The sequence below is a fragment of the Leucopleurus acutus genome, assembly GCF_964270905.1.
Source record: "Leucopleurus acutus genome assembly, chromosome: 5".
Classification (NCBI taxonomy): Eukaryota; Metazoa; Chordata; class Mammalia; order Artiodactyla; family Delphinidae; genus Leucopleurus; species Leucopleurus acutus.
The window spans coordinates 98715977-98731188 of NC_139147.1; the positions used below are offsets into that span (position 1 = coordinate 98715977).

A 15212-nucleotide genomic window follows, 5' to 3' on the forward strand; every position below is an offset into this window, starting at 1 on the left:
GTGTGACCTTGGATAATTTGCTTAGCTTCTGTGATTCTAGTTTCTGCCTGTGAAGATGAGGGTAATAGTTGTGAGAATTGAAATGATATACATGGTACCTAGCACAGAACCTAGCATACACTCACAGCACCTAAAGCATTGTGAAATAAGATTTTTTTTCCCTCTCTCTATGAAGTTGATTAGGAAAAATGATCCAGCAAACAAATTATTTTAAAAGTACTTTTGATTAATGAATGTGTTTGACTACATTTGAGCTTATGCAAATATTTTATAAAATTCATTCTTAGGATACATTCCAATTAATGGATGACTAGGGGAAACTGGTGATTTAATAGTCCAGAAAGCTATGCATTTATCTGTTTACTCTTTTTTTTTTTTTTTTTTTTTTTTTTTGCGGTATGCGGGCCTCTCACTGTTGTGGCCTCTCCCGTTGTGGTGCACAGGCTCCGGACGCGCAGGCTCAGCAGCCATGGCTCACGGGTCTAGCCGTTCCATGGCATGTGGGATCTTCCCGACCGGGTCACAAACCCGTGTCCACTGCATCGGCAGGCGGACTCTCAACCACTGCGTCACCAGGGAAGCCCCTGTTTACTCTTTATAATCTACATTTGCATATTCAGAGGTGAAAATTTACCAGTGTTTGGTTTTGATGCTGGCCTCAAAATAGCTTTTCCAGAGGTGTCCAGTCTAGACCAAACTAAACATACAGTGTAGGAATTTCCTTCCTTTAGAGTGTTTGTATAAACATAATTATACAAATTTGGTGGATACAGTTAGAAGCTTTACTATTCCATGCAATTTTTTAATAAGATGTATTATGTTTCTTCTGATGCCTGTGGTCCTCTCTTTCAGCGTATATGTTCCCCAGAGTTGCCCCCTTAACCCCTTTAGCAACCTGCAAGTTGCTAAAATTCCTTTCTATTTACACATACTATATGTACTGTATCACAGAATCCGTTAACTCCAAACTGCATATAATTGCATTATAATTATTTTACCCTCAGGTTTTCCCCAGTTCTTTATTTTGTTTAATTGTCTGAAGTATTTTGTGTGCGTGTGCCGGTATTTTCTCTTATAGGAGACAAACCCTCTGGTAGTTACTAAAATAATTTAGCTTCCCTCGTGCAAACCTTAGTGCCATAAATGAAAATGCTGTTCCATGTACATACAGATGACATAATATTTGACATAAATTGCTGCAGATTGTTTTAGAAAAGGCCAGGCCTAGGGATAAACAGCCTTGGTCTTTATAAAGCTCCATGGCAAATAGTGGATCAAGGATTAGCTCTAGGTTCTGGGTTTCCAAGCAGTGGTTTCCAAACCTGGTTCATCAGCAGAATCACCTGGGGAGATTTTTTTCCCTTTTCTTTTCAAGTACATACAGACTCCCAATATTCATTAAAGTACACAAGAAGGTATGGTTGTGTATAAACAGCTGTCTGATCACTATAATTTTCTTTGTTGTATCCCTTTTGAATAAGCTTATTGTGGGTTTGAAGAATCTTCCATATTCAGAGATTTGACATTTTTTATTTGTTGAAACTAATTTTTCTCACATAATGGGATGGTCATATGACACCATTTTATTAAGCAGTAGTGGGCTTACGCCCATCACAGCAATACAGAAGGATTCAACTTTCTCAAAAACATAAATGAAAGGAATAGTTAATGTAACTTAAAATTGTTATTACTAGAGGCCAAAAAACAAAAAAGAGTGGACAGATGTAATTATGTAAATTCATTATCCTGTTTGAATATCTAATGTTTTAATGTTTCAGCCTGATGCCAATATTTGAAATACAAGAGGTAATAAGGAAATAGTTATTGAAATATTTAATAAAAATATCATTACTACTTCAGAATAGGCTAAAATACTTTTTTATACCAAAATTCTGTATATTTGTAATTTTTAGAATTTCCATATGCTTATTTACTAGAAATAAGCTGTGAAACACACACGTACACACAAAAATCTGGACACGGAGCCTTTTGTTTTCTTTAGTATAGCTGAAATGTTTTAGGTGTGAAATAACTGAAATCTTAGATTTGTGACTAAAAAGTAGGTAATAAAAGGTTATGTTTGGGGTGGTCTAGGTTGATGTTTTACTAATTCATATCTTCACACTTGCATTGCATTTGAACAGTAAAAGTTTTTGTAGCAATTAACAGCTAAGAATGGATGTGAAAAAGAGAAGGTTTACCTTAGAGACTGAGAGGCTATTTGAGAATGCAGAATTATAGTAAGTTCAGTTTGCCAAAATATTACTATGAAGTTAGAACATGGAAATTGAAAAGGGCATAGATACAAAAGATAAGAAGACTTTTTAGAAAATGGTACATGGATAGGAAGAATAGTCAAGTCAGATGAGAATTATTGATTTCTTCTCTCTTTCTTTAGAAAGGGGAGAAAAGTGCTGATACATATATACTCAAAGGATGATTGCTGAAAAGGTTAAGGTAGAAGAGTATTCTGATATTGTCTCCCAGAAATTTAAATATATTTTCTGAAGGAAATAGTGTCAGCAAAAGTTTGGAAGAGAATAGATGTGTCTTAAGAGAGAAGAGCTACATCTGAGGAGGAAATATTTTAAACATCAGAACTATGTTTGAAACTATGTTTCAAAACTACATCAGGTCTGTAATTTGGTGTTTTAAGTACAGAAATGAGTTACATGTAATAGCAAAATTTCATATAATTGTTCATGAAATAGCAAAAGTGGATGATATGGTTGCTTGAATTCACCTACATGAGCCAGAAAAAGGAAGAATTGTAACCGGAAAAGGTGAGAGGCAGAGGTATTTTTCTTATAAATTTGAGTGCGTAATGCTGAATGAAATGTTACTGATTTGGGAAAGCTGATGTTAGTTGTGCAGTGTTTTGTCAGCAGTGCAAGAGTAGCTGGGATCACAGGAGGGTACAGGCCAAAACCCTCATTCAACTAGCCAGTCAAGTATTTGTGCTTGATGCAGTGTTCATATGGTAGTTAACAGTGCAGTGATTCTTTAAAAAAATGTAGACTTCTTTCAAATGAAACTGATTTTAAGAAGATTCTTTTTTCCTCACCCAACAGGGATATAGCTAGCGCAATAAAAGAACTTCTTGATACAGTGAACAGTGTCTTCAAGAAATATCAATACCAGAACCGCAGGGTAAGTTTAGTAGAAGCCTTGCAAGCTGCCGCCCTAGATATTGGTTTACACTTAGTCATTTTACTGAATTAAATAATAAGACTGTTGAATTATTGGAAATGGTTTTGTATCATTAATGACTGGGTTTGTCCTTGCATTTAAATATACTGTTACATATATTTAAGTAAATACTCCTAAAAATGCTTATCTGTAATATAAGGTACGTTCGTATTCTGTGTAATCTCCTGTCTTTGACTTTGGCTTTTGTGTTAACTTCTCTTTTTTTATTTAGTATTTTTTAAAATTATTTTTGATGTCTGCAGGCACTTGAACACCAAAAGAAAGAATTTGTAAAGTACTCCAAAAGTTTCAGTGATACTCTGAAAACCTATTTTAAAGATGGCAAGTAAGTATTGTCATTTATCATCCTTTTCTTTTAAGAATTAGAAAATTATGTGGTTTTATATGATACTAAAATCATATAAATTAAACCCTTTTACTATATTATTAATACTTACACCAACTTACTAAGATAGACTGTTAAAAATAGAAAGGGAATGGTTGATAATCCAGCCATGACTCTAGTCTGGAGCAGGAGTTGCAGACTTTTTCTGAAAAGGGCCAGATGGCAGATATTTTGACTTGGTGGGCTTGTTGCAGCTGCAGCACTTCACCTCTGCTTTTGTAGTGCAGAAGCAGCTGTAGACAGTGTGGAAACAAGTGGTATTTTTGTGGCTGTGTTCTAACAAAACCTTACTTATAGACACTGAATTATATAATTCAGCTGTCACATCATAATATTTTGATTTTTAAAAAAATTTTTACTCTTTCAAATGTAAAGTATTCCTAGCTCGCAGACCAAACAGTGAGTGAGATTTGACTTACTGGCCTACTTTACCAACCCCTGAAGCAGTGATTCTCAAACTTTAATAGCCTCAGAATCACCTGGAGGAGGGCTTGTTAAAGACAGATTGTTTTTGGGTTCCACCCAGAGTTTCTGATTCTGTAGGTCTAGGGTGGGCCCAAGAATTTACATTTCTGAGAAATTTCCAGATGTCATGGATCCTGCAGGTCTGTTAAGAACTGCTGCACTATTGTTAAAACAGTGGTTCTCAATCCTGTTTGCACATTACAGTCACTTGGGTTCAGTGTTTTAAAATCCCAGTGCCTTGGCCCTACCTTCAGAGATTCTGACTCCATTGGCTTGGAATGGGGTCAGGGTTCAGGTGTGTTTTTGTAAAAGTGCTTCACGTGTTTTTAAAATGCTGTAAACGGTTGTGATCCACTATCCTGGAATAGGGAGGGCTTTCTATAAGACAGGAAATATATACTAAAAAGGTAAATATGACATTATTTTAAAATTTACATACATTTGGCTGTAGAACATTCTAGAAAGCCAAGTAATCTTATGTGATTTATGTATAATACACATGTACCTATAATGTATAAACTGATGCAGAGGCTATGTCTTCTGCAGCTTCATACCTTACAGAGAATTCTTTGTACCTCAAGTAGAGTTTTGTGGACAAGACCAATTTCCTACAGTGCTTGAAGCAGAAGAATAAGTGGTGATTATTTCAGCTCTAATTGGCAGGGACCTCTAACATCCTATCCCACCATTGACATTTTAAGATCCCAATATCCATGTCAAACTATTACAATATTACTGTAGTAATATTAAAAAATAATAAAACTACATTAGAATGGTATATTGATTTTCATAATTATTTTAAATAGTTCAAACAGGTTGAAATATTTACATTTTATTCTAACTTAAAGATATTGAGCTAAATATTATTAATGGTTTTGTGTTGTTTCATACTACTATTCAGGTTGTCTAGGGGAAATGTACCTTGTTGACTTAGTTTAATAAGCTAGCAGGTGTGTTCTGAAAATAAACTTAGAACTATTTTTCCTTGGTCTCCCCTGCTAAGCCCAAATAACCAAAAAACACATTAAAAGAATAATTTGCATTAAGAAAATTATTTATGATACTGATTAATTGAGAACTATCGTGGAATAAGCTCACTGAAAGGTATAAATTCATTTGGAACATAATTTTCATTAATCTGAAATTACTCACTCTCATTCCTGTTTGTATGTTAGAATCACTTGGGTTCAGTTTTTAAAACTCCTGGTGCCTTGGTGCCATAGTTATTTTTAACAGTTTAAACAGGCATATGGATTATTCAAGCTCTCTACTACTTTTTCTCCAGCAGCTTGTTTAAATTACCATTATTTGCGTATGAATAATGTGCCACAACTTTTGTCCCTGTTTCCTCAAAATTGAAAATTATTAATAGAGCCTGATCTTTGAGCCATTTTTCAGTAGGAGGATGAATTTGCATTGATTCATCTAATTCTTCCTAGTCCCCCTTTTTTGAGGAATGTTTAGGATGAAGATACAGTCAGCCCTTAGTATCTGCAGGTTCCACATCCCTGGATTCAACCAATTATGGATTGAAAATATTTGGGGAAAAAAATTCCAGAAAGTTCCATAGCATTTATATTGTATTTACAGCTATTTACATTACATTTACATTGTATTAGGTATTACAGGTTAGAATCTAGAGATGATTTAAAGTGTACTGGAGGGTGTGCATAGGTTATGTGCAAATACTACACCATTTTATGTAAGGGTATTGAGCATCCACAGTTGTTGGTACCTGAGGGGGGTCCTGGAACCAGTCCCTCTTGGATACCAAGGGACAACTGTACAAGCTTAGCTTTGCTACTGAGAAACTGATAAGGCCACGCAAGGGGACTAGGGCGTCACCTCTGTGCTCCAGGTCATATGAAAATGGACTGATAGGAAATATGGTGCAGCATTAAGTAATTTTTTAAGAACATATTTTTATATATTGTGGACTCATAAATATTGAAACCATATGATTATTTTCTTTTAAAAGTATATTCTAAAAGTAAAATCCTCGTTTTTTTTCTTTTTTTGAAAGAAGGTAAGAGATTGGGATGAATCAGATTCAAAATAATGAGCTTTTTCTTAAGTATTTATCATGCCCATTGATATACAGATTTTGAGACTGAGTATAATGTTTTAGCAGATGTTTTTTTGGTAACTTCTGTGAAACTGCAGCTGGAGACTATGTTTGAATCCTCTTCTTTGGCCAGTTATTTTTTTGACCTATAAGTGAACTCTGGTTGTTGAGGTGCCACCCATTATTAGCAGCCCACCAACACCTTATTGCCAGCCAGAACCACTAGGGGGCAGTAATTCCTAGATAGTTTCAAATGATGCAGGACCCTTCAGTTCCAAGCTGGGATAAAATTTGTGATACTCAGTACTATCTTGCCTTTTTTTTTTTTCCTAAATTGATTTTATTGCTACTGCTAGTAGAGCATTTTAAGTATAAAATATTTTTAAAGGATGATTTTGGGGGGGATAAAATTAATTGTTTTTTTTTTTTTTGAAACAGGGCAATAAATGTGTTCATAAGTGCCAACCGACTAATTCATCAAACCAACTTGATACTTCAGACCTTCAAAACTGTGGCCTGAAAGTTGTATATGTTAAGAGATGTACTTCTCAGTGGCAGTATTGGACTGCCTTTATCTGTAAATTTAAAAGTTTGACTGTATAAATTATCAGTCCCTCCTGAAGGGATCTAATAATCCAGGATGTTGAATGGGATTATTGCCATCTTACACCATATTTTTGTAAAATGTAGCTTAATCATAATCTCACACTGAAGATTTTGCATCACTTTTGCTATTATCATTCTTTTAAGAATTATAAGCCAAAAGAATTTACGCCTTAATGTGTCATTATATAACATTCCTTAAAAGAATTGTAAATATTGGTGTTTGTTTCTGACATTTTAACTTGAAAGCGATATGCTGCAAGATAATGTATTTAACAATATTTGGTGGCAAATATTCAATAAATAGTTTACATCTGTTAAACATTTCTTTACTTGAAAAAATGCATATATATATGTGAATATATATATGATCAGAAGACCAAGACGACTTGGTGTAATGTGTAAAGAACTTCTAACGGGAGCTTATTAGCAGTTTATCAGATAATAAAGCAACAAGAATTCCTATTTTTTTTGTCCTTAATCACTCTGGGCAAAAAGTAGTTAATGGAGATATTTTTGTTAGTTATTATATTTGAGGTACTGAGTATTTTTCCAGCCTTTGTTTTAAGAGACTTATGAGAAGGAGATAGCAGTTTATAGTGTCTTCACACTGTACTGCCACTTTTGAACTCTACAGTGTAAGATTGAGTATTTCTGGTTTGCTGGGCCCTAATAAGCTTTGCGCCTTTTTTCCATAAATAGCCACAACTAAGTTGACACTATACCAATGCTAGTTGGTTTGAAATTGTCAAGAGTGTTAATAATATTATATACACTCTTGAAATATGGACAGTTTTGTTTTACCATAGAGAAGTTTTAAGGAAATCATGTATCAAGTATTCAGGTTAAGTGATTTCATTTTTCAATTATAAAATAAAGGAAAAAATCAGAGTTTATCTTTTATAAAGATTTTAAATGTTAAACTAAATTTCTGTTGGCAATATAAATTTTTTTGCTATGATGCAATTTAGTTATTTTTTAAAATTCTTTCTCCCATTTTAAAAAACAGACTTTTAAAGAATTACTCTCATTAGCAACATAAAACGAAATCGTCCTGTTAGATGTAAACAGGAAATATGTGGAGGGAAGCAAAAAAAAACAATAGACAATTGGATGAAATCTCATAATTTATGGACATTTTACTGAACTGATTTTTTTCTTCAGAGATGCATAGCTAGTAAAACACAAAGAATTAGCGATTTTAATACTGTTTGGTTTTGGCATAAGCTATTTTTCACTCTTGGAAGTAGAAGGATGGGTATTTGCAAAATAGACCTGTGAATATATGAAGAAAAAAATATACTGTTTTTCTTTTTTTTGAGCAGCAGACCTTTCTAAGATAAACAAGTACTGTCTTTCTTCCTCTTGTCTTTACCTCCTTAAGAGACCTCATCAGTTACCAGCCATGCCCCAACTCATCTGTTTTTATAAGTCTTGTGTCTTTTTATTCTACTATGCAATATATCTGGCTTCTATTTTCATGAAATTTACCTCCAAAAAGGAGGTTTATTCTCAGGATAATTCAGTTTCTTACATGATCCTAGTGGGTTTGTGTTTTGGGGCCAAGGACGAAAGGACCAGTGTGGCCCCAGTCATATACAACTCCAGAGAATAGAAAGGTGGCTACCAAGCAAAGGAAGAGAGGAGACATTTGTTGAGCACCTCTGTGTCAAGCATTATTCTAGATACATTAATTTAAAACTCTTAACACTCTGTGATTTAGCCATCTGCCTTACAGTTGAGGAAACTGGCTAAGAGAGCTTAGGTTACAAAGCTGGTAATTGCTGGAGCCAGGATTTGAATTCAACATTTGTCTCCAGACTCCATGCTCTTTCCACTGAACTGTACTTCATCCATTGTCGAAAATGCACCACTTAGAATACTAATTCCCTAACACCAAGCTGACATAGCTGTCCCTGGTCCACGGGGAAATGAGAAAAATTAGGATAATGTGATGTCTTTTTCATTAATCTAAATTTATTCATTTTAAAGGACCATTCTTTTATTTAACATCATTGCTATGCTTGGGATGTTTAATATGCCCTCTCCTCACACTTTTTTAAAACAAAGTGATATAATTGTAGATGGTGGTAGTATGGGGTTTTTTCATGATTGCATTGTAATAACCTTGTTTGGCAAAACATGAGGTTAGTAACCCAATGTCAGGCCTTCCTAATTGTTTTTCTAACTTTTTATATGGAAATAATTTCAAGGGATTTCAAATTTACCAGATATTATATTGGCAAGAGTAAGAATAGTGCAAAGAACATCAACACATCTTTTATTCAGATTGACCTATTGTTAAGATTTTACCATTTTTATTTTATCATTTGTTGATTTGCTTACCTTCCCTTAATCTCCTTTACCCAGGGTCATTTCCATGGCTGCCTTTGTCTTTTATGGTGTTGAGCTGTTTTTGAAAAATACAGTCTTCTGTCTCCTCCCCTATCCTCCGTTTAATAATAGAATGTTCCTCATTTTGGATTTCCTCACGATTAGATTCAGGCTATGCATTCTTGGTCAGAATAACTACACGGTGTCCCATCTTCTCCTCACTGTTAATTTTGGTCAGCTGGTCAAGGTGTCGTTCAGTTTCTCCAATGTATAGTGACTTTTTTTTTTTTTTTTTTTTTTTTTGCCATACGCGGGCCTCTCACTGGTGTGGCCTCTCCCGTTGCGGAGCACAGGCTCCAGACGCGCAGGCTCAGCAGCCATGGCTCACGGGCCCAGCCGCTCCGTGGCATGTGGGATCTTCCCGGACCAGGGCACGAACCCGTGTCCCTTGCATCGGCAGGCGGACTCTCAACCACTGCGCCACCAGGGAAGCCCTAGGGACTGTTTTTTACCTTACACCTGATAAGCAATCTGTGGAAGGCTCTTTTTAAGTCCATGCTTAACATCAACGTTTTCCCCCCAATATTTAGCATCCATTGATGATTCTTGCTTATTCTGTCTTTACTTTGACAGTTACAAAATGGTGATTTTCCAACTCCAGCATTTCTTCTTACGTACCAGTTGACACAGCGTTCTCTGTAAGCCTGAACCCTCCTTTCTCTCCCATCCTTCCATTCATTAGTCCATATCTGTCCACATGAATTTTTATAGTTACTGTTGTTTTGGACTCCTGTTTTTCTATTTTTTTCAATGGCTTATAATTCATTACTTACTTTGGTACTTAAAATGGTCTGAGATTTGACCAGTTAGGAGTACCTTCCATTTCAATCTTGTTTCTATGTCCTTGTGGCTTCCACTACCTTTTTTTTTTAAAGGACATTATCTTAAATATGTCCCAGGATCTGGAATCAGCAGTTTCTCCAAGGAACTCTGGGGAATGATAACAGATATATAGATTTGCTGGCTGCTGTGTAGGCTCATTGCTACTACGTGTCATTGCTACTGGGTGTCGTCTTGCTTCTAGGCCTATTCAGACAGAACTAGAAAATGTGTATATACAGACATATACACACGGATATGCATGTACACATACATTTTACATGTCATAGGCACGTGATGTTTGATTTCAGAATCATGAGTTCACACTAGTACCTCCAATTGCAGTCCATCCTCATAGGGTTCTTTCTTGCTTTCCCCATTCCGTGTTTCTGTCCCTTCTTCCTCAGAATCCTGGCTTCCTGAAAAATCAATTCATTCACTTGTTCAGTCCTACAATACATCTGAAACAGTCTTAGAATTTCTTTTGCCCTATCTCTATTAAAAGCACACTTAAAAGACTACAGGACTGTTTGCAGTTCTTTCCCTGTCTGTACCCTGCCCAAGACTAAGAATGTGTAATTACATTTTGTGTTCATTAATTACTTGGATTAATTCTTTTTTGTCCTTCACTGTGATTGTTATTTATTTGAAATAAATTGGGTTCATTTGTTTCAGTTTTCTTCCAGGTTTAAGGTTCCTTCCCCCTGCCCATCCCCACACACTTCCCATCCTTGTAAATTTAATTTTATTCATTTAAAAATACATAGAACATTAACATGCTTCTAAACATCAGAACTATACCAAAAAGTACACTAGAGAAGTGACACTCTTACCGCTTCTGCCCCATTCCCCACCCTGCCAATTAAGTATCCAACTCCACTGTTTTTTGGTGTTTATCTTCTGCGTTTCTTTTGGTGAAGAAAAGTAATGACAAATGTGTTTTCTCATTCCCCCCCCTTCATTCTTACACAAAAGGTAGCATTCATGTAGGGAAACCAACCCTCTCAGTTTGCCTAGGACTGTGAAGTTTCTTGGGACACAGAATTTTTAGTGCTAAAACTGGGAGAGTCGGACAAACTGGGAGGGTTGGTCCCTCTATATACATGCCTTTTTTTTAAAAAAAAACTTTCTATTTTAAATTGGAGTATAGGTGATTAATAGTGTTGTGTTAGTTTCAGGTGTACAGCAAAGTGATTCAGTTACACATATACATGTATCTATTCTTTTTCAAGTTCTTTTCCCAATTAGGTTGTTACATAACATTGAACAGAGTTCCCTGTGCTATACAGTAGGTCCTTGTTGGTTATCCATTTTATTTTATTTTTTTAACATCTTTATTGGAGTATAATTGCTTTACAGTGGTGTGTTAGTTTCTGCTTTATAACAAAGTGAATCAGCTATACATATACATATATCCCCATATCCCCTCCCTCTTGCATCTCCCTCTCACCCTCCCTATCGGAGCGGCTGGGCCCGTGAGACATGGCCGCTGAGCCTGCGCGTCCGCAATGGGAGAGGCCACAACAGTGAGAGGCCGCGTTAAAAAAAAAAAAAAACCCATAAAAGATTATTTTACTCACTTCAATAGAAATGCACATCTAAAAACCTAGAGGAAATGGATACTTTCTTAGAAAAACGTAATTTAACAAACTGACTCCTGTAGAAAGCTTAAAAAATTTTGCACACTTGCAAAATTCAAAGTGATTTTGAATCACTTTGCCCAGCCGCTCCGCGGCATGTGGGATCCTCCCGGATGCAGGGGACGAACCCGCGTCCCCTGCATCGGCAGGCGGACTCTCAACCACTGCGCCACCAGGGAAGCCCTCTTTTGTTTTTTAAACATTTTTTTCTGTCTCAATGGCTATTTCTTTGTTATTATTTCTTATTCTGTATATTTGTACTCTCTCCCCCTCCCTTTTTTTATTAAACTGGATAATCCTTTGTCTGTGTTGTTCCTGTTTTTCCAGGATTTTATTCATTAATTTTGTGTACAGTTTTTCCTTCTCTACTTCTTTAATTTTAATTTCTGCTCTTATATTTATTATTTTCTTCCTTGGGCTTTTGTTTTACTTTGTTGTTCTTCTTCTAGTTCTTTCAGTTGGGAATGTAATTAATCTTTGTTTTTTTATAGATATACGTTATTTAGTGCCATGAAATTTTCTTTGATCACTGCTTAGAATGTATCCCATAGTTGTAGTTATTATCATTATTTTTTAGAAATTCTGTAATTTTTGTTTATACATCCCGTTTTGCCCGAGTTAAGTTTATTAGAATATCTTTAATTTCCAAGTAGAGGATCATTTTTGGTTGCATTTTTAACTTCTAGTATTATTGCATTGTGATCAGCAAGTACTGTTTGCAATAACTTTATAGTATCTGCTGATACTATAAGCAGAGTAGTATATCTGCTTTGTATTTACTTTGTATATCCCTGCGAATGTTTCATGTATACTTGAGAAGATTGTATTTTCTCTATTATTAGTATGTAGTATTCAATATATATCCCCGCCAAATTACTTCCTGTTGTTTAGTTCTTACATATTTTTTATTTGACTTACTTGACCTGTCTCGTAGTGTGTGTTAAAGTATCTATTAGCAGTGTGTTTCTCTGCTTCTCCCTGCATCTCTTGTAGTATTTGTTTTACATAGGTGGTTGCTGTGTTATTTGTTGTGTAGATATTCATACCTGTTACATCCTAAATGTGAATGTGGATTTTAACATTATAAAGTGTCCTTTTTCTCCCTCTTGCTTAGTGCTTTTTGAAATTTGTCTTTTGACCTTGAGTTAAACCCATTCAATTTATTGATATGACTATTATGTTTGGGCAAATTCTGTTATAATTTCTGCATGTATTATAATTATAATTATAATTATAATTACTGTGTATTCTTTTCTACTTGGTTGTACCATCTTTGCTTTTTAAAAAAATTCCTTTTGTATTTAGGAAGGTTTATATTTTTATCCTAGTGGTGGCTTTGTATTAATATATTACAGAATTTTTAACCCCTTGTTTTCTTACTTAAATTTTCATTATCTGGTATGTCAGTTTTAAATCATATCCTATAACGCTCACCTATTACCTAAATGAGAGTCAGTGTTCTTTTTCTGCATTTCCCTTGTTCTCTCCCTTCTCTTATTTCTAATTACATTTTTCTACTTTATCAGAACACAGAATACCTACATGGTTTTCTTCTACCTTTGTTTCCACCATCGTTTCAGTCTAAATGAACTCTACAATTAAATATATGAATGCTCACAAGTTGTCCCTTTGCCTAAGTTTTCTCAGTTGTCTGCTGGTTGGATGAAGCTCATCCTCTAGTAGCTTTTATGCTATATATTTATATAGTATCCTCTGAGTTCTTGCAAGTTCAACATTATTTTCCTATAGTCTTGATACTTAAAGAATATCTTGGTTGCATATAATATCCTTAGTTCACATATTCTTTCTTCAAATTTCTTGAAAATTGTAGCTTCGCTATTACCTTGCTTTGTATGTTGTTTCTGAGATGTCTGGTGTTGATCTCATTCTCTTGCCTTTACATTATTTTGTCTTTTTTGCCTGGAAACCCTAGGATTTTTTCCTTATTTTCAGAATCTAGTAGTTTTATTAAGATATGTATCAGAGTTGGTCATTCCAGGTCAATTTTCTTGATAACTAACATGCCCTTTCTGTGTGTAGATTGAGGTCTTCCTTTATTTCTGTAAAGTGTTCCTGGATTACAGTTTTAAATATGAATTCTATTCCATTGTTTTGTCTTTCTGGGACATCACTTAACATGTTGAACTCTCCTTACCTGTCATTCACTGTCTTTTTTTTTTTTTTTTATACTCCAACATCTTTACTGGAGTATAATTGCTTTACAGTGTTGTGTTAGTTTCTATTGTATAACAAAGTGAATCAGCTATATGTATACATATATCCCAATATCCCTTCCCTCTTTCATCTCCCTCCCACCCTCCCTATCCCACCCTTCACCCAGAAATCCCACTACTGGTCATATACCCTGAGAAAATAATAATTCAAAAAATTCATGTACCACAATGTTCATTGCAGCTCTATTTACAATAGCCAGGATATGGAAGCAACTTAAGTGTCCATCGACAGATGAATGGATAAAGAAGATGTGGCACATATATACAATGGAATATTACTCAGCCATAAAAAGAAATGAAATTATTTTTAGTGAGGTGGATGGACCTAGAGTCTGTCATACAGAATGAAGTAAGTTAGAAAGAGAAAAACAAATACCGTATGCTAACACATATATACGGAATCTAAAAAAAAAAGAAAGAAAAAGAAAAAATGGTTCTGATGAACCTAGGGGCAGGACAGGAATAAAGACACAAACGTGGAGAATGGACTTGAGGACACGGGAAGGGGGAAGGGTAAGCTGGGACAAAGTGAGACAATGGCATGGACATATATACACTACCAAATGTAAAATAGATAGCTAGTGGGAAGCAGCCACATGGCACAGGGAGGTCAGCTCAGTGCTTTGTCTTCCACTTCCTTTGTGACCTTTTTTTACTTCTTTATTTAATTATTTTCCTGCTTTTCTTCAAGATCCTGTTAAATTTTTATCCAAATCTACTCTCTCAGGCACTTTGTAATTTAACCTTCATTTCTTTTTTTTTTAAATTGGAGTACAATTGCTTTACAATGGTGTGTTAGTTTCTGCTTTATAACAAAGTGAATCAGTTATACATATACATGTTCCCATATCTCCTCCCTCTTGCGTGTCCCTCCCCCACTCCCCATCCCACCCCTCTAGGTGGTCACAAAGCACTGAGCTGATCTCCCTGTGCTGTGCGGCTGATTCCCACTAGGTATCTATTTTACATTTGGTAGTATTTATAAGTCCATGCCACTCTCTCACTTCGTCCCAGCTTACCCTTCACCCTCCCTGAGTCCTCAAGTCCATTCTCTACGTCTGCATCTTTATTCCTGTCCTGCCCCTAGGTTCTTCAGAACCATTTTTTCTTAGATCCCATATATATGTGTTAGTCTACGGTATTTGTTTTCCTCTTTTTGACTTACTTCACTCTGTATGACAGACTCTAGGTCCATTCACCTCACTAAAAATAACTCAATTTCATTCCTTTTTATGGCTGAGTAATATTCCATTGTATATATGTGCCACATCTTCTTTATCCATTCATCTGTCGATGGACACCTAGGTTGCTTCCATGTCCTGGCTATTGTAAATAGAGCTGCAATGAACCTTGTGATAGATGACTCTTTTTGAATTATGTTAACCTTTATTTCTGGT

General features: G+C 35.3%; 1 protein-coding gene across 1 annotated transcript in view; it reads left to right on the plus strand.

Moving 5' to 3' along the window:
- Positions 1–7616, plus strand: part of PDCD10 (programmed cell death 10) — a 39916-nt gene extending 32300 nt beyond the window's left edge. The window contains exons 6-8 of the mRNA XM_082839897.1: positions 3072–3150; positions 3453–3535; positions 6564–7616. Of these exons, the coding sequence (XP_082696023.1) occupies positions 3072–3150; positions 3453–3535; positions 6564–6645 (244 nt within the window). The 3' untranslated portion in view covers positions 6646–7616. The remainder of the gene's footprint in view (positions 1–3071; positions 3151–3452; positions 3536–6563) is intronic.
- The last annotated feature ends 7596 nt before the right edge of the window (positions 7617–15212 follow it).